Source organism: Acomys minous, assembly GCF_964271855.1.
Source record: "Acomys minous genome assembly, chromosome: 12".
Classification (NCBI taxonomy): Eukaryota; Metazoa; Chordata; class Mammalia; order Rodentia; family Muridae; genus Acomys; species Acomys minous.
The window spans coordinates 93,342,046-93,364,426 of record NC_140493.1 but is presented as its reverse complement, the minus strand read 5'-3'; the positions used below and the strand labels follow the sequence as shown (position 1 = coordinate 93,364,426).

Sequence of the window (22,381 nt, the reverse complement as noted above, 5' to 3'; positions counted from 1 at the left end):
ACTGCGGTTGCACGGTGCCTTACTCCCTTGGTAGGCCTTCTCTCCTCAATCCAGCAGTAGCTAATTCGGGGTGGTGACAACCTCAGAAGAGGAAGCCAGGTAGGTGTCAGGGGCTCACCTGCCCCTTCCTGTTTCCCTGGAGGGGCCACTTCCCCTCCTATAACCAAGACATAAACACAGCTAACACCCTTGCTGGCATTTTTCTCTTTTAGATTTATTTTCTATGTATATGAGTGTTTTGCTTGCGTGCGTGCGTGCGCACGCGCGTGTTTGTGTTGTGCTTAATGTTGCCTGTGGGAAAGGGAGTCAGATCTGGAATTACAGTCAATTGCCAGGAACCAACCCAGGCCCTCTGCAAAAATAAGCAAGTGCTGTTAACTGCTGATCCATCTCTCCAGCCAAGTCCTTCCATTTCTAATTCTTTTTTATTTATGCATTTATTTATCTATATGGGTACTCTGTCTGCATGTACACTTGCACACCAGAAGATAGCATCAAACAGTTGTGAGCTGCCACGTGGGTGCTGGGAGTTGAACTCAGGGCCTTCAGAAGAGCAGTGAGCCAGCTCACCAGCCCCGATTTAAAATTTCTTAACATTGCCCCTTAAACAAGTAATTTTAAGTAGCAGAAGACTTGAAAAATTCATACTGTACCCTTCCACGAGACTCTGAGCTGCAAGGACAGCTGCTCTTTGGCCGTCAGCAGACCTCAGAAACTAGAAACATTTATTTCGGGCTCCACCGGACTGGCCACTGTGGTCAGGAGTGGAAAGCACCTGCCAGGTGTTGCTGTCTGAGCTAACTGCCGACCTTAATTAAGCTTTGTGGCTTGAGTAGCCCCCGCGCCCAACCGTCTTTCTTGGGCATTTAGGCCACTGCTAGTGTCGAGCGCCCCCTACGTGCGACACACGGAAATGGTAGGTAGTGTGTTCGTTTTCACAAACACCCTTCTGGCAAAAATACCAACAGGCCCTCCTTTCCACGTGGGAAAACAAGTCACACCCCCGTGGGTGACTGGCCCTGTGCAATCTTGAGCGGCGCGGGAGTTGAACCCTGAAGTTTCTTCCCGTTCCCACACCAACCGGTCCTAGCTCAAGGTCACGAAGGCTCAACACGGCTGAACCGGGTCTCGCGGCTAAAAGTGGAAGGAGATCGCTACAGCCAGCGCGACGGGCCCAGGCGGCGGCAGCTGACCTTTTAACAAGTTCCGGGGCTGCTACTTACAGACCCCGGGCTGCTGCAATTACAGGGTCCCGGAAGCTCTCCCGGAAGATTTCTCCTGTAACCAATCAACGTTGAGGCCTTCCCCGGAAGGAGGCGTCTCCCGGAGCAACCAACCCGTCCGTCCGCCCGTCTTGAGTTAGGTGGCGGGAAAAGCCATGAGTAAAAACCGAGCCGAGGCTGCGGCTGGAGGTAACGGCGGCGACTGCAGGACCCGGGAGGGGAGCGGGAGAGGAAGTCGGAGGTGACTCTATTTCCTACCTCGTTTCCTGCAGCCCCAGGGATCATCCTGAGGTACCTGCAGGAACAGAACCGGCCCTACAGTGCCCAGGACGTGTTCGGGAACCTGCAGAAGGACCATGGACTGGGCAAGGCGGTGAGAACCGCCCCCTGTGGGGGATCCCCTCGCTGCTCCTTGTCAGGCTTGGGCCCCGCTTTCCCTGTCCTCCGGCAGAAATCTCCCGTGCCCGGGGGCTCACTTTAATGGCTCCACCCTCCCCTCTGCCAGGCGGTGGTGAAGGCCCTGGATCAGCTGGCCCAGCAAGGCAAGATCAAAGAAAAGACGTACGGCAAGCAGAAGATTTATTTTGCCGACCAGGTGAGCACTCGCGCGGATTAACGCCCACCTGAGAGCGTGTCTCAGTGAGTTAACTAGTGTTGAGGAACCTCACGAAATTAACCTACCCAGGTGTACTGTCCGTGATCAGCTGAGGTGTGGACGACGCAAGACCCAGCCTCATCTCTTTGTCTTTTCGTCTATCCCCACCTCTTGCCAATTTATTTTTCTTCTTCCGCCCACTACCCCCAAACACATCAGATTTGTAAACTCCCACCCAGATTTTTCTCTAGATGCCTCCCGAATAATAAGTATCAGTGTTAATATGGACGAAGTAGAACGCTTACTCTCTGCCCCGCAACTGGCTCTCCGGCCTTCCTCTGTCAGGGAACCACTCTTTCTCAAACCAGAGACTAGACTTGGTTTCTTTTTACCTCACATACGTATGGTTGCTTATCAGTTATATTTGATTACCCCCACATACCCCGCTTTTTTTTTTGGAGGGTAAAGGGTTGAGACTGGGTCTCACTTTTGCCCTCCGGCTTGGGCTTCCTGAGTGCTGGGTTTACAAGTGTGTGTTATTACCAGGCTGCCTTAGTTTTTCGTTGTTGTTGAGCCTAACCTGTCATTACAGCTCTGCATCGGCCCCTCTTGTCTGCTTAGTGTACTCACAGATCTCATCTAGGATGCTGTAGGCCCATTGATGTAGCTAAATGCAAAGCAGGGCCTGGTGAGATAGCTCAGGGGCCTCGCTGTATCTTTAGACTCTTCTGCTGCCCTGCCACGGCAGAACACAACAGCCGCAGCCGATGACATGAATGCACATGGCTGAGAATTTTATCTTATTGACAAGATTTGGCTAGTAGCTCCCATTTTTTTTTTTTTTTGCTTGCTTATTTGTTTTTGGTTTTTTGAGACAGGGTCTCTCTGTGTAGCCTTGGCTGTCCTAGACTCACTTTGTAGACCAGGCTGGCCTCGAACTCACAGCGATCCACCTGCCTCTGCCTCCTAAGTGCTGGGATTAAAGGCGTGCGCCACCACCGCCCGGCCTCCATTTTTTTTTAAAGATTTATTTATTTATTATGTATACAGTGTTGTGCCTGCAGGCCAGAAGAGGGCACCATATCTCATTACAGATGGCTGTGAGCCACCATGTGGTTGCTGGGAATTGAACTCATGACCTTTGGAAGAACAGCCGGTGCTCCTAACCTCTGAGCCATCTCTCCAGCCCCCATAGCTCCCATTCTTAAGCCTCACCTTGCATAAGTGTACAGTCCAAACTACTTGGTATGGCATTCCCATCCCTTTTAAGGTATGCCCCTGCATCAGCGGACGAGGCTCTTACCCATCCCTAGCGGCCCTCACTTTCCTAGCAGTACCTCTCAGGGAAGGAGCCCCTCACCTGGAAGGCGTTTCTCCACTTCCTGTTACTTCATTCCTTTAGACAGTGAGTGGTTTTATCACTAAATGGCAATCTATTTCTCATGTCTTTTTTGAGACTTGGTCTTTCTACATAGGTTGTCCCAGAACTCAGTCTGTAGTCTAGGCTGGCCTCCAACTCAGGGAGGTCCACATAGCTGCGTCTCCCAAGTGCTGGGATTAAAGACACCTGGCCTGCTGTCTTCACTGTTTTCACCAAACCGGAAACTCCTGGGGACAGGCCTTGCATTTCAACTTTTCTCTCTTTTTATGGGGGTATGTTGGAGGCAGGGTGAGGGGATTGAACCCTGTGCCTCCCACATATCAGACGCGTGCTCTGCCACTGAGCTTTACCCAAGCTGCTTATTACCGTATAGACGTTTGTTTCCTGACCTTTCCTTTGCAACACTCCTGCCTCAGCCTTCCAAATTGCTAGGATTACAGGCCTGCACCATTAGTCACAGCCTTGTTTCTCACTATAGGGTTTTGGGATGTACTTGGTTCTTACATATTTGAATGTCACCTCCCAGATAGGTGTTTGTATCTTTGTGCCTCACATGAATTCACTTGTATTCCTCCCCTTGGCCGGCAGGACCAGTTTGACACAGTGAGTGATGCTGACCTCCACAGCCTGGATGCCAACATTGTGGCCCTCACTGCTAAGGTGCAGAGCTTACAGCAAAGCTGCCGCCACATGGAGGCTGGTAAGATTGGGCAGCCCTTCCAAGGTGCCATGGTTAGGAAGTAACAACTGTTAACAGAATGGTTCCTTGACTGCAGTCTGTTATTGCACTAAGACCCCTTTGCCAGGTGCCTACGGTGCTGTATTGAAAGTACAGAATTAGCTATGGCTTTTGTGTACAAAAGGGCAAGGCAAGCAAGCCACTTGCTTTCCCTGCCACTATATGTATATGAGCACACTGCATTTTTTTTTTGTTTTGTTTTTTGAGAGGGTTTTTCTGTGTAGTCTTGGCTGTCCTGGACTCGGTTTGTAGACCATGCTGGCCTCAAAACTCACAGCAATCACCTGCCTCTGCCTCCTGAGTGCTGGGATTAAAGGCGTGCGCTACCACCGCCTGGCCCTTTTTTTTTTTAAATGATTTTATTTTATGTACATTGGTGTTCTGCCTACTTGCCTCTGTGTGTGTGTGTGATAGTATCAGATACCCTGGAGTTACATACAGTTGTGAGTTGCCACATGGTGCTAGGATTTGAACCTGGGTCCTTTGAAGAACAGCCAGTGCTCTTAACCACTAAGCCAACTCTGCAGCCCTATTAACGCTTCTTTAATGACCTATATCAGTCTTCTCAACGTTATGTGCCATTGTTGCTTTTAGATGGAGAAGGAAAGAAAAGTAAAAAACCAAACTGATTATGAGTTTTTCCAGAATGTGGGGCCCTATTCTGGAGAGATCCCACCTCTGGGAACTACCTGTTGGGCAAGTAACTGGGGGCATGTGGTTCCAGAGCTGAAGGAGTTAACGAGTGCGCTGACCACTCCTGAGATGCAGAAAGAGATCCAGGAGTTGAAAAAGGAATGTGCTTGCTACACAGAGCGACTGAAGAACATCAAAGCAGCTACCAACCATGTCACTCCAGAAGACAAAGAGGAGGTGAGCGGGGGCTGCAGGCTGCCTGTGCAGGTCTGGGGTGAAGGAACCCAAGGAGCTCAGTCACGTTGTTTCCTTCCAGGTATACAGAGAGAGGCAGAAGTATTGTAAAGAGTGGAGGAAGCGGAAGAGAATGGTGAGTGGGAATTCCAGGGGCAGCCCCGGAAGTGCTGTGTGAAGTTACAGACATCAGGGAGGTTTCTGTGCGAAGTGATCCAGCAGGCAGCGCCTTTTACTGCTTACCATCTGCCTGAAAGGGGGCTTTGTTTCTTGTCAGACCACAGAGCTGTGCGATGCAATCCTGGAAGGATACCCCAAGAGCAAGAAGCAGTTCTTTGTAAGTGTGTCTCTCTCTCTCTGTCTCTCTCTCTCGTTCCCCTGGGGTCTCTGCCCAGAGCACTCGGTTATTCGTTTCCTTGCCCCACAGGAGGAAGTTGGGATAGAGACAGATGAAGATCACAATGTTACGCTCCCAGACCCCTGAAGGGCCCTAGCTGGATGGAGATTGGGAAGAGAGCAGACATCCTGGGCTGGCCACCTTGCTTAGGCAGCCTTCTTATTGTTTTTGCTGTTCTCCACTTTTGAGCAGCGGGGAGAGAAGCACATAAGCATAATACTGGGTAGAGGGACTCGGGGCTGGTAGTCACACAGGGATGATCACATCCACCTTGTTGTCCACATTGCAGAGGCCTCGACAAGGACTTACTTGTTTTTTTGTTTGTTTGTTTTTCGAGACAGGGTTTCTCTGTGTAGCCTTGGCTGTCCTGAACCACACCTGGCTTCAACAAGGACTTATAACAATCTTAAAGGAACATTTGGAATATTTATTGTAATGTAATTTGATATAAAAATACTTAATTTCCTCTGGATGTTCAAACTTCCCAGATATCAAACCTGGGGAAGACAGCAGGGAATACGGGAGAGAAAAGTACAGAAAGGTTGTCACACGCCAACATTTGAGAGTCCCAAGGCATTGCCCTGGCCTACCCCCAGAAGACCTGAGAATTGTCCCTGCCATTTATTCCCAGGTCCTACAAGTACAGGCAACACTGGTGGTGGCAGACACACTACACAGAAGAGGCTGCGGGTGTGCTGGAGGGCCACTTAGAATTTTGGAAAACTCCATGTAACAAAAATGCACTGTTGATATTTAAAAATAAAAAAATAAAATAAATCCAGGTATGCCGTGCTGGGAGACACCTGCCTTTCTTTGCCTTTGGGAAGAGGCAGAGCACGAGTCGATGGGCCATTGCTTCCTCAAGCTGAGGGAGGAGGTGGAAGAACGTAAGGGGCAGCAGAAACCTGAGAGCCCTCCTGAGCTGGCAAGAGCACCCCGGCCTTACTGACCACACAGTGCTAGCCTAGCCATGGGGTGGCCTTTCACCCTTCATGGCCATGGAACTGTCTCTCCAACTCAAGAACTGCCAAAATACCCAAACTTGAGCCAAGTGTTGCCCAAGAGATCAAGCAGAGGCCAACAATTTCCAAAGTATGTATATAGATTGTAAGCAGAAACCTGACAGAGAAAGGGCCGAGGGCCAGGGGCTCCTATGAGGCTCCCTGGACAGACTTATACTGGAGTCTCTTCCTGGGGAGGAGAATGCTGGGTAGGTTCAACATTGTGGGGAGAATAATAAATTAATCAGAAGCTTTCACAAAACACTCAACCCCACTGAAGCGGGGCTGGGAAAACCAAACACCAAGTAGAAACCAGCTGACCGGTGTGAGGCATTGCAGTCCAGTCTCCTAGGCCCAGCAGTCCAGTGGCCTAGCATACTCAAAGGCCTGCAGGAGCCCTCAGTAGAGCTGGTTTTTCAATTGATGCAGGACACCAATCACGATCTCTCGGAGAGTCTAGGAAAGAATGTTTGGGTGAACGCACAGGCCTCTAATGTACCTGCCTAGACTGGGCATGCTCCTTTGAAGAAGGCATGTAAAATAGTCATAGACTTATAGCTTGGCGAAGTCCTTACTTTCCTAGCACACAAAGGGCTGGTGAGACAGCTCAGCCAGGAAAGCCTCCTGCATGCAAGCCTGGTGGCTGGAGCTTGATCTCCGTGAAATCCACAAAAGGTGGGAAAAAAGAACTAAAAAGCTTTCCTCTGACCTCACACACTAAATAAGGTGTTGGAGGTGTGTGTGTGTGTGGGGGGTCTCAGTGGTAAAGAGCACTTGGGGCTCTTAAAGAGGACCTAGGTTCTGTTCCCAGCTCCCTGTATCAGGTGACGCACAGCCACCTGCAACTCCAGTTCCAGACGAGCCTATGACATCAGGCACACGCATGTACATAAAATGTTTTTTTTTTTTAAGGGGGAGGGAGGGCTGGAGAGATGGCTCAGAGGTTAAGAGCACTGACTGTTCTTTCAGAGGTCCTAAGTTCAGTTCCCAGCAACCACATGGTGGCTCATAACTATAGTGTGATCTAATGCCTCTTCTGGCGGGCAGGCAGAACACTGTGTACCTAATAAATAAAAAATAAATACAAGCCCCTGAGAGCCTACTTTTAATTTTCAAATATCCCTGAAACAAGATGGAGACGAAGAGGAGAATGTCATTGGGATAATTGGAGTGGCGGATATGGGTGTTCACTGTAATGGTCCTTGAGTGTTGTGGCGTTTAAAGTGCTTCACAACAGAAATGTTGAGAAACAAAAGGGGGAAATTTGGCAAAAAAAATAGCCATGCCTCAAGAGCAGGAGATAGCACAACAAAAAGCCCTGGGATTAAAGGGGGGGAGCACGTGGGGGTGTCCTATAATCTCCAAGATCACTGTTTCTAGAAACTGCAAGCTGTTGGTTTCCACACAGGACAGCCAAGGAGTAGAGTAGCTTTGAGTCACCAGTGATGCGGGCCAAAGCTGGACCTGGCACTGAGTGCTCAATCCTGTTTGCCTGGGGAGACCTTCACTGGGCTAGGCGGCAAAGTGAAACCGAACACTAAACTTTGTAGATAACCCTGAAGAAACGCAGAGGCTGCCTGGACCACTTTGCCTGGAGGCAGTAAGAGAACCTCAGGGCCCGCGACATACCTGTGGCTCACAGTGCTCCTCAACCCAGGTGAAGACACAAGCTGACAGCTCCTGGAAGCTGGCCACAGAGATAGAGGCATTGAAAGACTGGAACAGGGAGTCCATGATGCCTTGAAAGACGCTGAACTTGACCTGGTCAGAGACCTGGTCCTCTCCCTCGTGAGGGTTGTCCTGATGCGCCTTCACGATTTGCTCATAGTTCCTGAAAGCATGCAAGCAAAGCGGGGCTGAGGCAGGATAACCCGGCAGGCCGCACCGCAAGAGGATCCCTAGGGACCCTTGGGGATGAGTTCAACATCAGCTAGACACTGAGTCGGACACAGTGGCTCCCTGCACCCTGCTCTGTCATCCTCCAGGTGTCTGCCATATGTGCAAGACTGGTGGGGCCAGACAGTCCTGCCTTACAGCGACGGCCTTGGAGTCAACATTACCTCCATGCATTCCCCAGGGCAGCCTGTGAACAAGAGTGCCCTGTGGCGGAGCGCAGCACCCCCTCAGTTCAGCACCCCTCTTACACTTTCATTATCTTCAGGGCTGTGACATCCTTGCGCAGTGTGGATACCTCTTCCTCCTGCTTTTTCTTCTCCTTGTGTAAAAACTGGATGTAGTCGATGGCTGGAGTAGGGGCCAAGAGGGAGGGGTTGGGTAACCAGGAAGACTGTCAACTTTCCCACCACACCCGGGTCACTTCCCAGCCACTACCACGTCCCCTGCCCTCGCCCTGGTCATACTCTTCTGTAGAACGATGGCTTTGCTGAGTTTTTGGGAGCCAATGGAGAAGTCCTGCTGCTGGCAAGTAGGGACGATGGTCTGAAGATCGTCATAGCCTCTCTGTGGAGACAGCAGGGAACACAACGGGCTAGCACACACTTCTAATTCCAGTTCCACGCTCAGGGACAGAGGGCAAAGCACAGAGGGCTGGGGGGAAGAGGTCCAGGCACAGAACTAGCCCAGCTCCCTCCCTCCGCAGACACCTGGGGCTGCAGGGTCAGGGCAGGGTGACTGAGAAGTCACCTTGATCGCGTCCCTCCTCTTCTGTTCAGCTTGAGTGTGTGCGCGCCGCCTCCGGTCTTTGTAGGACTCCTTGTAGGACTCCTGCTGGTAATCACTGTCCTCGTCATCTAAAGTCGGGATGGAGGCAGGAAGAGGTCACTTTAGGGTCCACAGTCGGCCCACCTTTCCCTAGATGGAAGAGCCTGGTGCCCAGAGATGGCAAACCTCTGGGCACCTATTATCTTGGATGAGGTGAGAGAGAGTGCACCTCCAGCCTGGCACGGCTCCAGCCACCCCCATGTGGATATAGTGGAGCTCCTTAGCTAAGAAAGCTAAGATGACGGCAGAGCTAAATTTCCCCAGGTGTGTGAGGGGGTGTGGTGCTGCCTACCTGTGTTGGGGACGGAAGAGGCACTGGTGGAACCGATGCTATTAGCTCTGGACACTACACTCCCCTTGTGGGTGCCTTCTACAAAAAGCCCTGGAAAAGAAGAGGCCTCAATCACTAAGGAGTGGGGGGACATCGCCAGGCTCTCAGTCACCTATGGGCACAGTGGCATCAAATGTCGACCTCTCCCCATCAACGCCAAAGCCAGCCAGCACGGCCGTCCGCTTCATGCTGCAATGCTCCTGTCCCTAGAGTCTACACTGCCCACAGGACTGTCATTTCTGGCTCACAAGGGGGCACCTGGCAGCAATGAACATTCGCAGCTGTCGGCTGCTTCCACCATTTCCCGTTCTGGAGTAGAGGAACCAGGTGTGACGCATGGTTGCTTCCTGCCTATTCTCCGGCTCCTCCCTCGCTTCTCAAGCTAAGACCTTGGCGCAGTGACAGTGGACTGTGCTCAGGTGTGGCTGGCAAGACCACAAGAATAGAACCGAAACAGGCAGGGTTCATTCCTGAGGCGAAGACGGTGGGGTAGGCACTCACCAGGGTCCAGGCTGTTGTCACTGTAGGCGTACTCGACCTGCGACACCAAGCAAGGAAGAAACCTGTCAGATCTTTGCCTCTAGGAAGGGGCGCGCGCAATCCGCAAATGCACATACCGCGGGTGCAGGGGACCGCTGAATGGGTCTCCCAAAGGCAAGCCTGGCTAGGCCGCAGGGGCGCCGCCCCCTCTCTGTAGGCTTCCTACCGTCGCCGCCCCCCCCCCCACCTCCCAGGCACGACCCCCCTCTTTGCCGCGCACACGCCTCGTTTGTCTCCCCACCTTGGCACACGCCTGGTGAGAGCTGTCTTCTCTGCAGCCCCGGGGCCCGGACAGCAGGGGAGAATCTGGGGATAGCTGGGGAGCCCCGCGTCTTCCGGACCCCTTACGTGCACGAGCCCGACCCGCCCTCCCCTCGCCGGCGTGCGCGTCCGCGGAGCTTGCCTTGACCCAAGGGTCCTCCGGAGAGGCGCCCGGCTCCGTCATCGTGGACCTACCGAACCGGAAACAAGCCAGCGGACTGGCCCCTGCCAGCCTCCAGGAAGAGGCGAGGCTCAGTCACGTGATCCAACCCACCAATCCGGGGTCACGGGCATGGGCGGGGCGAAAGCGCTGCGCTTGCGCGACTTAAGTTAGTAAACGCCTGCTGGCGGTGGCTACACCTGCCCATCTCGCATTAACGCACTAAGTGTCAACCCTCGCGGGTCCCTGCTTGCCTCCGAATAAGAATCTAGAATGGCAGCGACTTTCTGTTCAATGGAGCACCCTCAAAAAAAATTGTCAAAAAGGCTAGAAGTGTGGTAGAACCCATGAGAGAGCCCTAGTCTCAGGAAAATAAAATCGGAACAGTGTGACTCCGAGTACGCACGCGCACAGCTGATGGGGGGGCGGGGCAGCAACCTCATCAGGGTCAAGAACTTCCCCAATGTCACATGATCTGATCCAATAGGGTACAAAGCTTCCTCCAGCATTGATCTCCCAACACCCGGCTGGTCTCTGACAAGGTGTTTTGTGGAATTAAGCATTGTATAAAGCCTTTTAAGTTAGGCTTACAGTAAAGTATGTAACATACTCAAAAGCACATAGCTCATCACTGATAGGCTGATTTCGGCCTGGCTAGCTTCAAAGGCTACACTTAACCACAGCACTCCCCAGCCCTGAATTAGGAGCCTAAAGGTGCAAATGGAGGCACTGGAGCAGCAAGCAGAAACCACATAGGCGGCACTAGGAAAACATCTTTAATTCGGTTACTGGGTCCGTTCTTTACCACAACCCATCAACATGGGGTAGACATCACATCCACCACCACAAAGCGGGCAGCACCCTAGAGGGGACTGGTCCCTTAGCTGTGTCCTCGGTGCTGGCCAGATTCCAGCATGTTAGGCAGACTTCCAGGCTTCTGTGTCCTGCGCAGCTTAGCTTGAAGCCTTTGAGGCCCGGTGAACATCGAGGCCCCCCGTTCTTCACCACCAGATGAGTTAGCTCCACGGGCCAGTTGGGCGCCACAGAAAATCCATTCTCAGTTCTTGGTCTGGTGAGCCTTTGGGAGACGTTTCTGTAGGAGATTCCAGGCTTTTTCCACCTTCGGCCAGTCCAGAATGGTTAGAAGAAAAGGCAGGGTCAGGAAGAAAACCACGGAACCTTCCCTTCCAACAACCTGGTCTTTTCCCTTTGCACCAACCTGGCGCTGTGTGACTTGTGGTTCCCACAAGGTGCTCAGAACCACGTGGCTCTGCTCTACCAGCTGCTGCCCGCTCATCTGGCTCTGCAGCCGGCTATGAGCAGCTGCCTCACTCAATCCATCCCTCTCTACGATGCGCCGTACAGCCTGGGCACGGATGACACACGGATCAGGAAGTATCCAAGCTCAGCGGACAGGATCAGAGCAGGACACTGTGTGCCATGGGCTCAGACGGGGTGGAGTGGGGGTCCAGATACCTCAGTCTCGGGGATAACAATGGTCCACACCTCGTGCACCATGTTCTGCCAGCCGGCTTCAAGCAGCATAGCAGCATCAATGACACACAGGGTCTTTCCTGTGGGGAAATCCTAGTCATTGCCAGCAGCACCTTGCATCTGCTACCTGTCAGCGCAGACACGGAGTCCTAGGCAGTGAATGGTCTGCCTAGGGCCAAGGAAGGTCCCACAGGGAATTAAAGTTTACCTGTCCCATTCGACTGTTCCCCTCACCCCTCCCACTCCTCCCACTCCTCACCCCTCCCACCACACACCCCCTCCCACTCCTCACCCCTCCCACTCACTCACCCCTCCCACCCACTCACTCACCCCTCCCACTCACTCACTCACCCCTCCCACCCACTCACTCACCCCTCCCACCCACTCACTCACCCCTCCCACTCACTCACTCACCCCTCCCACCCACTCACTCACCCCTCCCACCCACTCACTCACCCCTCCCACTCACTCACTCACCCCTCCCACCCACTCACTCATCCCTCCCACCCACTCACTCACCCCTCCCACCCACTCACTCACCCCTCCCACTCCTCGCCCCCTCACTCACCCCTCCCACCCACTCACTCACCCCTCCCACTCCTTGCCCCCTCACTCACCCCTCCCACCCACTCACTCACTCGCCCCTCCCACCCACTCACTCACTCGCCCCTCCCACCCACTCACTCACCCCTCCCACCCACTCACTCACCCCTCCCACTCACTCACTCACCCCTCCCACCCACTCACTCACCCCTCCCACCCACTCACTCACCCCTCCCACCCACTCACTCACCCCTCCCACTCACTCACTCGCCCCTCCCACTCACTCACTCGCCCCTCCCACTCACTCACTCGCCCCTCCCACTCACTCACTCGCCCCTCCCACCCACTCACTCACCCCTCCCACTCACTCACTCGCCCCTCCCACTCACTCACTCGCCCCTCCCACTCACTCACTCGCCCCTCCCACCCACTCACTCGCCCCTCCCACCCACTCACTCGCCCCTCCCACCCACTCACTCGCCCCTCCCACCCACTCACTCGCCCCTCCCACCCACTCACTCGCCCCTCCCACCCACTCACTCGCCCCTCCCACTCACTCACTCGCCCCTCCCACTCACTCACTCGCCCCTCCCACCCACTCACTCGCCCCTCCCACCCACTCACTCGCCCCTCCCACCCACTCACTCGCCCCTCCCACTCACTCACTCGCCCCTCCCACCCACTCACTCACCCCTCCCACTCACTCACTCACCCCTCCCACTCACTCACTCGCCCCTCCCACTCACTCACTCGCCCCTCCCACCCACTCACTCACCCCTCCCACCCACTCACTCGCCCCTCCCACCCACTCACTCGCCCCTCCCACCCACTCACTCGCCCCTCCCACCCACTCACTCACCCCTCCCACCCACTCACTCACCCCTCCCACTCACTCACTCACCCCTCCCACCCACTCACTCACCCCTCCCTCCCACTCACTCACCCTTAACCACAGCTGAATCCATCTCCTCTCGGGCCAGCTTTGCAATAACCGGCCACATGATATCTGTGAGGATCTTCAGCTGCTTCTGGGGAGGGGACAGAGGGAGTAGACAGAGGTTAGCTTCCCTGAGAAATACAGCCAGCCTAGTGGACAGAGACTTGACTTCCTGTGCCACACTAGGGCATCCACTAGACCCCCGCCCATGGATCTGGTGTAGAATATCTTTTCTTCTTTCTTTCTTTCTTTCTTTTTTTTTTTTTTTTAAGTTTTTCGAGACAGGGCTTCTCTGTGTAACAGCCCTGACTATCCTAGACTCGCTTTGTAAGACCAGGCTGGCCTCAAACTCACAGAGATCGGCCTGCCTGTGCCTCCCAAGTGCTGGCTGGGATCAAAGGCGTGTGCCACCAGGCCTGGCCGCTGACCAATTCCTGGCTAGGTGTGTGTGTGCTCACCTTGTTTCCGAACACCCGGCTGCCCAGGACCTTCCTATTGATGGTCCCATCTTTATGGAGAATATCTGGGTGACACAGAAAGAAGGCTAAGCAAAGCGATCAGGCCATCTTCCCACCTCAGGCCACCTCCACCCCTCTCCAGGTAGAACCTGTCCCAAAGGCCTCCACCACAGGCTGGTAGGCGGGGCCCCCGGGAGCATAGGCCCGATGGCCCAGCAGGTCACTGTCGATGATGTATGCTCCCAGGCCCTTCAGGCGCTGAGCTACTGAGCTTTTCCCGGAGCCACTGATGCCAGTTAGCCCAAGCACATACAGGCCTGACGGAAGCTCTGGCCTCTGCTGGAGAGAGGTAAGCGGGGAACCCCAGTTACCAGGGAGTTCAAGCTCAGGCGTCCAGGGGAGCCTGTCTCCACCCTTCAGCATGCCCAGTCAGGGAGGAGGAAGAGGAGGCTCACGTTGGGAGGCTTAAGCAGGTTCCCCAGGATGCGCTGACGGAAGCTGGAGGAGCTGACCTTGTCCTCTTCGGTATCACTGTGATTTTGGTCCTTCAGCAGCTGTATCTGGTATAAGGCGAGTTCCTCCTTACCCTGAGGTAAAGGGGGAGGGAGGAAAAGGGAGTTAGGGAAAAGAGACTTCACCAGGAACCCCAGTCGGCCCTTTCCTTTACCTACCCCTCTCCTCCTCCAACGCCACAGGCCAAGTCCCTTCTGCTTTCTTTCAGCCTGGCCCCCCCATCCCCCTCGTCCCTACTCTGGGGCCACAGTATTTCTGACAGGCCGCCCCCCCTTCCATTCCCTCTGCCAGGCTCCTTCAGGGGTTACATTCTCAAGGCGGAAGCGGTTGACGGCCATCCCCCCACGGTAGGTCTCCTCGCTGACCACCAGGAAGTCCAAGGTGGGGTCAGTCCCAGCAGGCCCATAGGGGTCCAGGAGAGGGACGATATCAAAAGTCAGAGAGGGCTTCACGTCCACCAGGAACTCACTCAGATGTTCCACACGCACCGCGTAAGGCTGGAGCAGCTCGGGGAGCAACTTGCCTGAGGAAGGGGCCGAGAGCAACGGTGAGATCTTCCCCTCTGGGGTAGACCTCCCCCAAGCATTGGAGTGGCAGCAAGAAAGGGTGAAACTGGGACACCCTTTGGTGGCGGCAGCGGGGCTGGAGGAATGGGGCGGGGCGCAAAAGGGAGGAATCAAACAAGCAGCCTGATCACTGCAAGGGGCTGGTGGGTACCCAGAGAACAGGCCACTAGGGAATGGCTACAGGGAAGCAGGTGTCGGCTAGCCTGGGAATCCCAAGCACCACTCCACCCGCTCCCTTCATCGTGCTCATCACTCGGAGAACCATGAGGTGCAGATCCCTTAGTTCCCCATTTGGGGAGCTCTGACTCCATTAAAGGTGACCGGACCACACACACACACACACACACACACACACACACACACACACACACTGAGGATACCACGCATATTCATTTGCTAGTCCCTTAGCACTAACAGGGTGACAAGCACTGTGCCCTTCTGAAAAGGTGACGGGTGGCCCTACCCTTCTTTGATCTTGGCAACTCGGGGAGGCAAGGAAACGTGTGCCGCGTGTCCTCCACTGCCCTCCTCGGGGTCCCCCCCCCCCCCCACTCACTCTTCAACAGATCTTTGTCCGCTACTCCCACCACAAGCTGCTCCTGGGCCAGGATACAGGCAATACTGAGCAACACTTTGTGGGCATTGTGCAAGCGGTCAAAAGTACCACCCACGGCCCCGCGGTGGTAGCCGCGCACAGGCTGCTTGGGAGACCTGGCAACCGGGGAAGCTGGCCTTATGGTGGAGGGTAAGGGCGCATTCAGAGGCTCCACAGGCAGCTCTCCAGTCCCATAATCCGGATACAGCAACACAGAAGACAGCTGTGGGCAACAGCTGTAACAGCTGGTGGCGTAACGCTCTAGCTGTTGTTTAACGGGGTTGTACTGGCTCCCATCCAGGGTCTGGAAGTCCGTCAGTACAACTTCTGGAGGGTGGGCTAGATTCTGGACTGAGGGCAGGACGGGGAGATAGGTGCTCTTGGTTTGGATGTTGGTCAGTAGGATTCTGACATCCAGGTGCCTGTGCACGTTAGCGCCAGTGTAGAGGTGCGTGATGAAATCCAGAACCTCAAATGTGGCCTGCACAGGGCTGGCCTGGGGCTGAGCGGGTCCCCCCAGGTTCATGCCCGGCTGCAGGTGTACATAGAGGGTGTGGTTCACCAGGCGGGCAGCCGAGGTCAGGATGGGAGGCAGGCGTGGGGCCAGGGTGGCCAGCGGCGTCGTCAGCACCAGGAGGCCGGAGCGGAAAACTGCCATGCTATCCAGGCCTGCAGACAGTCAGGGAGACGAAGCGAGTGACTAGATGGGGCTGAGGCCTAAAGCCTGCAGGGCAACAAGGATGCAGGAGGAGGGACCAGGAGCACGTTGGGGGGGGGGGGGCTCGGTGATGGTAACCAGGATCCTGGCGGGAGGAACCAGCCAGGTACCCCTGAGTCATGGGGTTGGAGCGTTAGGAATCCTAGCCTCTCCTGTTAAGTTGAACCGGCATCTGCGAAGACTCGGAGGCTGAGGGATAGAGGGGACGCCGTGGCTCGGGCTGCTTTCCTACTCACTGAACTCTTGAGATTCGGCTTCTACTTACAGCGCCGTGGAGGCGTCCTAGGCTGCGGCCCGGAAGCACTGCCCTCTAGCCTCCCAGCAGCGAGCTACGGGAACTCAGAGCAGTCAAACAGTGCAACTCCCAGTTATGGAAGAATTCGGCTGAGACTTCTGGGGCGGGGCGGGGCGCGTCGGGGCGGGGCTGAGCACAGAAGCTTGCAGGCTGCGCGAAACCCTGGCACTGGATCCGCTTAGACTGGCCAGAAGCGGCCCGGGAGGGCTGCGAAGCCTATTTCGCGGACTCGTGATGGCCTTTGTTTTCTCCAGTTTGCTAGAAGGCGCTTGGCAAAGCCAGACCTATCTGGGCGTTGCTTCCCAGTGCCAGAGATGGGGACAGTGGGACTACTGCTGTGCTTGTTCCGGGTCAGCTTTCCTACCAAAGCAACTAGACAGCTCTACCCATATACCCATTCCGCACACAGCTGCGTGCTTAGGAACACCTAGGGGTCTCGCAGCGTCTGTAAGACTCTGGGCGCCATGCAGCTCTGCACTCTGTTTGCAAGGACAGACAGTAGTAGCTCACCGTGCTAGCTCAGTAGCTCCGGGAAAGGGAGACCTAGAGGTACGAATTCCCAGCGAAGTTAAAGAAGACCGGAAAGTCCAGTTGGTAGTCGCTGGTGTCGAGGGAAGCCAGATAACCATCAGAAAACATCCCACGGAGATCACAGAAAAGAAAACCAAGCCTCAGGCTTCCTGTAAAGAACTAGGGGTGATCTACGGCCCCAGCTTTTGTCCCAGAGGGATCGCTGCAAATTGGAAATCAGCCTGAGTTACATAGAAAGGCCCTGGATGGGGGGGAGGGACGGGGGCGGAGACAGAAAGACCTGTAAAAAGTGCTGGGGTCCAGAAATCTGGCCTTATAAAGTAACTAATTTGTTAAGTAACCCAGCGTTGTCGTCGTCGTCTTCTTCTTCTCCTCCTCCTCCTCCTCCTCGTTTTTTTCGGGACAAGGTTTCTTTGTGTATCCCTGGCTGTCCTGGACTAGCGATGTAAACCAGGCTGGCTTGAACTCACCGAGACCCGCCTGCCTCTATCTATCTCCAGAGTGCTGGGATTACAGGCTTGCACTACCACCGCCTGGCAGAATCCAGCACCTTGCAGGAGACAGTTCAAAACTGAGTATTAGAGAGTTTAAGGAAGTCAAAGCAAATGTTAGCTTTACCTTTGGCACAATTATAGTTTTTTGTTTGCTTGTTTGTTTTGAGACAACAGCGTTGCTGTTGTTCAGTACTTGTCTGTTTAGTGCACTAGGGCTGGAGAGATGGCTCAGAGGTTAAGAGCACTGACTGCTCTTCCAGAGGTCCTGAGTTCAATTCCCAGAAACCACATGGTGGCTCACAGGCATCTACAATGAGATCTAATGCCCTCTTCTTGGTCAGTGGGCACGGTGGTACACACCTGTAATCCCAGCACTCGGGAGGCAGAGGTAGGCAGATGGCTGTGATTCCAAGGCCAGCCTGACCTACAAAGTGAATCCAGGACAGCAAAGGCTACACAGAGAAACCCTGTCTCAAAAACCAAAACAAAAGTATTTATTATGTATACAATGTTCTGCCTGCATGTATGCTTGCCCACCAGAAGAGGGCACCAGATCTTTTTATAGATGGTTCTAAGCCACTATGTGGTGGCTGGGAATTGAACTTTGGACCTCTGGCAAGAGCAGATAGTGGTTTTTTGTTGTTTTGTTTGTTATTATACAGGGTTTCTCTGTGTACTAGCCCTGACTGTCCTGAACCTCTCTTTGTAGGCCAGGCTGGCTTTGAATTCAGACAGTGCTCTTAACCTCTAAGCTACCGTTCCAACCTGAGACTCAGAAATTCCACACATCTTCCACTACATAGCAGGTTCACAGCCATCCAGGGCTACATAAGACACTGTTTCAACAAAAACCGGGCTGCTCCTAGCCAGGGCTGGTTGTTAAAGCCTTGCTGGCTTTTCCGTTAGAAGCACTTACACTTCAAGCCTGAAGACCTAAGTTCAATCCGTGAGCAGCAGGGTGGAGGAGAGAACAAAGCTGTCCTCTGATCTCTGTACTCTGTGCAAAGGTGGAACACATCCCCCTCCACACTCTGCACAACAATAATAAATATATTTATTGGGAGAAAAAAATCATAACATGGCACTTAGGACGATACATATTAACCCTCACCTTGACCCATGAGGAAGTTTGCACTATTTAAAATGATTCTGAGAAGGGTGCTGTTGAGTATGTCTTAGAATCCAACACTCAGGAGCCAGAGGCGGAGGCTGTGGATCTCTAGGAGTTAAGCGTTTAGGCGGGGCTATGTAGTGAGACCCTGTGATATGAAATAAAAGGATGCGGGTACCATGGTGGGCCCATGCCAAAGTATGCCCCTGAGGAATTATGGCACACAACAGATCTGGTATAAGGAGGTTTATTGGCAGAAGAGAGAGGAGGCCCTGATGAGGGAAAGGGGGGTGGGGGTGGCTGCTGTCCCGTGGGGGTGTCCTTTCATCTGGCAGCCACTTGGTGCACCAGGCCATCACAGATGATGACAGAAATAATTCCTAGGTCCCCGAGGGCAGGCCAGCAGAATCACCTGCATGCCAATACCCTGCCTCAAAAACAAAACAAATTCCAAAATAAGAAAAAGGAAATGCCAGGCATGTTGGTGCACGCCTGTAATCCCAGCACTCGGAAGGCAGAGGCAGGTGGATCTCTGTGAGTTCTACAAAGCGAGCCCAGGATAGCCACATCTAAACCCTGTCTCGAAACAAAAGAAAAACCAAAACATAAAATAAAATAAAAAAGAAAGAAAGAAAGAAGAGAAAGGAGATTCTGGCTTAGTTCTTTTGCTGGTAACATGATTTGTCCTGACCAGATTTATCCGTTGCAGGGCAGCACAATTCAGATGCCACCGTAGGGGTCACACACCCAGGAAGGCCAATAGGGGCGTTGGAGGCCATGTCTGGGTCCCCCTGGACTCCGGCCCCAGGCTTGGTGCCCTCTGGCCCCTGTAGGTCACTGAAGGCCTCCTGGCGCATGACAGCAACATAGCTGCTGCCACTGGGATCATCTGTGCGCATTCGGACCAGGGGCAGGAAGCGGCATGTGGAGAAATAGCGCAGCGCTGGCTGTGAGGCTCGCATTGCGGTCAGGAAGAGCTGCAGCAAGATCAGGTGTTTGTGAGGCAGCCCTGTGGGTGCATCACCGTGTCGTTCGCCCCCCTGACCCCCCCCCCCCCCGCCCCAGACTACCCTTCCCACTCCAGGCCGTTTGCACCTACCTCCACCACCTCCTCTGGGTCCTGTGCCTCTCTCAGGACTTGCTCATAATGACCCTGATAGTGCGCAAAGAGGTGGCGGGTCTGGGGATCTGCTCGCTCCAGAACCCCTCCCAGGCCGCCCTCCAGCTTCTTGTGGAAGGCTGTGTGAACTGCCCCGCATTCGATGAGGCTCACGCTGTAGGGATGACAGCGACGATCTGTTAGTGGCCGCGACCACAAGCCTCACCCTAGACCCACAGAGGACACTGAAAGGGGCTGAGCCCTCATAGCAGATGCTGACAGAACCACAGCACTTGCAGAGCTAGGTGCTGCTACATAGAGAAGAGGGCCCATGCCCATTTTGGGTCCAGTCACCTACTCTGTTTACTCATTCCAACATGCCTTAAGAGGCAGCCGGGTGTAATGGCGCATGCCTTTAATCCCAGCGCTCGGGAGGCAGAGGCAGGTGGATCACTTTGAGTGCGAGGCCAGCCTGGTCTACAAAGTGAGTCTAGGACAGCCAAAGCTACACAGAGAAACCCTGTCTTCAAAAAACCGAAATTTTTATTTTTTGGCTTTTTATTGAGACAGGGTCTCTCTGTGTTAGCCTTGGCTGTCCTGGAGTCATTTTGTAGACCAGGCTGGCCTCAAACTCACAGAGATCCGCCTGCCTCTGCCTCCGAGCACTGGGATTAAAGGCGTGGGCCACCACCGCCCGGCTGAAAAAAAAAAAAACACCGAAAAAACAAAACAAAACAAAACAAAACAAAACAAAAAACCCACAGTGGCTTGTGACCTGAGATAACCTGTCCCAAGAGCCCTCCCTGCTTAAGTGTCTAGCACACAAAGCGAGCTGGAGCGGGAGGGCCCGAGGGACCCTACTGTAGAGCGCCTCCAAGATCTGAAGCTGGGCTTCCCACGCTTTAGGGGGCTCTGTAGGGCTGCTGACTCACTGGACTCCGAAGAGCGGCAGCAGGATTGCCAGACTCTCACACAGACCTTCGATTGCAAACTTGCTGGCGCAGTAAACTTCGTGGAACGGCAGCCCTGGGGAGGAAGACAAGGTTGCAGTGGCCCTGCCGCTCGCTCCTTGCCCTGGTGCGCACCCCTCACGCCGTCCCTTTCGCTCACCCATCAAGCCCCCAACACTCGCCGTCACCAGCACCCGCCCGGAGTGACGCCTCTTCATGTCTGGCAGAAAGGCCTGCAGCAGCCTAATGGTCCCAGCCACGTTCACGTCTAGCACAGTGCCCACTGCGTCCAGCTCATGAGCCTCCAGGGGCCCGAATAGGCCTCGGCCCGCATTACACACTGAAGGGGGAGGAAACAGACCCCATTCATGCACCACCGCTCTTCCTCCCCGCCCCCCACAACACCCCACGTTGTCCTACCCTCCCATGTCCCCTGAACTCAGGACTTCCTGGTTTGGACACTGTTTCAGGGAGGCTCACCCAGCACATCCACACGACCCTCGGTCACACATGCCTGGGCAGCGGCCACGGATTCTGAGTCTCTGACATCCAATTCCAGTGTCTCCAGGGAGCCAGGAGGGCATCCTCGAGCCCGGGCTGCCTCCAACAGTGGTCCTTGGGCCTTCAGGTCCCTCACTGTGGCATACACTAAAATGTGGGGAAGGATCACGCCTCATCAGCACCCTGCTCACCTCTTGGGGCTCTTCCCTGGCCTCCGTGCCTGTCTCCTCCTATACCTTTGAAGCTCTGTGAAGGGTCGGAAGCCAGCCGAACAGCCAAGTGTAGGCCGATTCCGGAGGAGCAGCCGGTGATGAGCACCACAGTGCGGCGGTCCATGTGGAAAAGGACTGAAGTTCGGAGCGCCAAGGGGCCTAGTGGCAGGCTGCGGCTGGGTATCTGCTTGGCTCTGCTCCTGCCTGCAGTGCCCCCACCCCTTGTTGTGTCTGCTAGCAATCTCAAGGTTGAGTCAGGTCCCTGGCAGGCTTTCCCCACCCTGTGGGTGGGTCAAACCAAGAGAAAAGGACCTTGCTTCTAACACCAAACCACCTTAGCTGGTCAGGGGAAGGGGTGCGCTCCAAGTACCAAGCTCTACGGGTAGCAGCTGGGTTCTCAGGTGCAAACTGAACAGTGTTAGGCAGATCTGGCCACAGGGGAAAAGCCCAAGGGACTTGTGTTTGAGATAGGGTTTCTCTGTGTAATAGTCCTGGCTGGCCTTGAACTCAGGGAGATCCATCTTCCTCTGCCTCAGTGGCTGCCAGGATTAAAGGCGTGTGCAACCCCACCATGCTGGGACTTCTTGTCTATGAGAGGTTAAACTAGACCTTGAACTGAGAGAAATCCACTTGCCTTTTCCTCAGGATTGCCTGGATTAAAGGCTTGCACCACCACGCCTGGCTGGGTTTTCAAGACAACCAAATAGACTAGGCTGGCCTTGAACTAAGAGAGCTCCATGTGCCTCTGCCTCAGGAATGCCTGGATTAAAGGCTTGGCCCAGGATGTTCACCTTCACTTTCAGTTTTTTGAGACAGGGCTGTCTTGTACCCTAGGCTGCCTTCGGTCTCATTATGTAGCCGTGACCTTCTGATCTTCCTGTCAGAGCGGCTACTCCTCCAGGTGTGTCCCACCACGCTCTTAGGGACAATTACAATTAGCGGCTTTCTGCTGAACCCCCTCTCCTAAGGTTGGGGACCAGTATCGAAAGGGGAAAGCTAAAATAAATAAACAAACAAATAAATAAAATAAAAAATAAAAAAATGGGGATGCTGCAGCGTGGGCTGGGAGGAAGTGCCTCCACACCAGGGTGCACAAGTACACCCCGGCCCTTCCAGGCATGCCAGCAGTGTGTGGTACTTTACATGTA

The 22,381-nt window shown here is 54.2% G+C and overlaps 4 protein-coding genes across 10 annotated transcripts; 1 reads left to right on the top strand and 3 right to left on the bottom strand.

Annotated features, from left to right (window-relative positions):
* Positions 1-137: 137 nt before the first annotated feature.
* PSMC3IP (PSMC3 interacting protein) lies at positions 138-5,991 on the top strand. 2 transcript variants are annotated; one of them, XM_084748874.1, is made up of 8 exons: positions 138-1,412; positions 1,496-1,596; positions 1,729-1,818; positions 3,788-3,899; positions 4,663-4,808; positions 4,888-4,941; positions 5,083-5,142; positions 5,834-5,991. In XM_084748874.1, exons 1-8 carry the CDS (start codon positions 1,379-1,381, stop codon positions 5,933-5,935), a joined length of 699 nt encoding a protein of 232 aa, XP_084605000.1. In that variant the 5' UTR covers positions 138-1,378; the 3' UTR covers positions 5,936-5,991. The 2 variants fall into 2 exon arrangements, with proteins under 2 accessions (XP_084605000.1, XP_084605001.1); XM_084748875.1 differs by having other exon boundaries at positions 5,233-5,991.
* Positions 5,992-6,286: 295 nt separating this feature from the next.
* Positions 6,287-10,333, bottom strand: MLX (MAX dimerization protein MLX). Of its 2 annotated transcripts, none has more exons than XM_084748871.1 (8): positions 10,199-10,333; positions 9,757-9,793; positions 9,217-9,306; positions 8,847-8,953; positions 8,564-8,663; positions 8,348-8,447; positions 7,833-8,034; positions 6,287-6,659 (listed from the first exon to the last, which is right to left on the bottom strand). In XM_084748871.1, the coding sequence occupies exons 1-8, from the start codon at positions 10,238-10,240 to the stop codon at positions 6,603-6,605; spliced, it is 735 nt and encodes a 244-aa protein (XP_084604997.1). In that variant the 5' UTR covers positions 10,241-10,333; the 3' UTR covers positions 6,287-6,602. The 2 variants fall into 2 exon arrangements, with proteins under 2 accessions (XP_084604997.1, XP_084604998.1); XM_084748872.1 differs by having other exon boundaries at positions 10,037-10,257.
* A 641-nt stretch (positions 10,334-10,974) lies between these two features.
* Positions 10,975-16,441, bottom strand: COASY (Coenzyme A synthase). Of its 3 annotated transcripts, none has more exons than XM_084748814.1 (10): positions 16,306-16,441; positions 15,284-15,991; positions 14,470-14,684; positions 14,104-14,235; positions 13,798-13,987; positions 13,649-13,713; positions 13,197-13,281; positions 11,693-11,790; positions 11,436-11,582; positions 10,975-11,336 (listed from the first exon to the last, which is right to left on the bottom strand). In XM_084748814.1, exons 2-10 carry the CDS (start codon positions 15,978-15,980, stop codon positions 11,274-11,276), a joined length of 1,692 nt encoding a protein of 563 aa, XP_084604940.1. In that variant the 5' UTR covers positions 15,981-15,991; positions 16,306-16,441; the 3' UTR covers positions 10,975-11,273. The 3 variants fall into 3 exon arrangements, with proteins under 3 accessions (XP_084604940.1, XP_084604941.1, XP_084604942.1); XM_084748815.1 differs by having other exon boundaries at positions 13,798-13,984; XM_084748816.1 differs by having other exon boundaries at positions 14,527-14,684.
* A 2,261-nt stretch (positions 16,442-18,702) lies between these two features.
* Positions 18,703-22,251, bottom strand: HSD17B1 (hydroxysteroid 17-beta dehydrogenase 1). 3 transcript variants are annotated; one of them, XM_084748857.1, is made up of 6 exons: positions 21,258-22,251; positions 21,001-21,168; positions 20,681-20,860; positions 20,503-20,596; positions 19,571-19,745; positions 18,703-19,448 (listed from the first exon to the last, which is right to left on the bottom strand). In XM_084748857.1, exons 1-6 carry the CDS (start codon positions 21,355-21,357, stop codon positions 19,128-19,130), a joined length of 1,038 nt encoding a protein of 345 aa, XP_084604983.1. In that variant the 5' UTR covers positions 21,358-22,251; the 3' UTR covers positions 18,703-19,127. The 3 variants fall into 3 exon arrangements, with proteins under 3 accessions (XP_084604983.1, XP_084604984.1, XP_084604982.1); XM_084748858.1 differs by having other exon boundaries at positions 21,035-21,168; positions 21,258-22,243; XM_084748856.1 differs by having other exon boundaries at positions 20,503-20,860; positions 21,258-22,243.
* Between the last annotated feature and the right edge of the window lie 130 nt (positions 22,252-22,381).

What these genes read in the sequence shown, in the direction of transcription:
- HSD17B1 (XM_084748856.1), bottom strand. Translation starts at nt 21,357, where the DNA reads ATGGACCGCCGCACTGTGGTGCTCATCACCGGCTGCTCCTCCGGAATC. An exon ending in GGGTCGTGTGGATGTGCTGG is followed by an intron (nt 20,861 to 21,000) that starts GTGAGCCTCCCT and finishes CTCCCCCTTCAG; the next exon opens with TGTGTAATGCGGGCCGAGGC. An exon ending in CTGCCGCTCTTCGGAGTCCA is followed by an intron (nt 19,746 to 20,502) that starts GTGAGTCAGCAG and finishes TCATCCCTACAG; the next exon opens with CGTGAGCCTCATCGAATGCG.
- COASY (XM_084748814.1), bottom strand. Translation starts at nt 15,980, where the DNA reads ATGGCAGTTTTCCGCTCCGGCCTCCTGGTGCTGACGACGCCGCTGGCC. An exon ending in GCCGGGTGTTCGGAAACAAG is followed by an intron (nt 13,282 to 13,648) that starts GTGAGCACACAC and finishes TCCCCTCCCCAG; the next exon opens with AAGCAGCTGAAGATCCTCAC. An exon ending in GGATTCAGCTGTGGTTAAGG is followed by an intron (nt 11,791 to 13,196) that starts GTGAGTGAGTGG and finishes ATTTCCCCACAG; the next exon opens with GAAAGACCCTGTGTGTCATT.
- MLX (XM_084748872.1), bottom strand. Translation starts at nt 10,240, where the DNA reads ATGACGGAGCCGGGCGCCTCTCCGGAGGACCCTTGGGTCAAGGCAAGC. An exon ending in AGCCATCGTTCTACAGAAGA is followed by an intron (nt 8,448 to 8,563) that starts GTATGACCAGGG and finishes CCCCTACTCCAG; the next exon opens with CCATCGACTACATCCAGTTT. An exon ending in AGGAGCACTGTGAGCCACAG is followed by an intron (nt 6,660 to 7,832) that starts GTATGTCGCGGG and finishes ATTCTTTCCTAG; the next exon opens with ACTCTCCGAGAGATCGTGAT.
- PSMC3IP (XM_084748874.1), top strand. Translation starts at nt 1,379, where the DNA reads ATGAGTAAAAACCGAGCCGAGGCTGCGGCTGGAG. An exon ending in CTCCAGAAGACAAAGAGGAG is followed by an intron (nt 4,809 to 4,887) that starts GTGAGCGGGGGC and finishes GTTTCCTTCCAG; the next exon opens with GTATACAGAGAGAGGCAGAA. An exon ending in GGAGGAAGCGGAAGAGAATG is followed by an intron (nt 4,942 to 5,082) that starts GTGAGTGGGAAT and finishes GTTTCTTGTCAG; the next exon opens with ACCACAGAGCTGTGCGATGC.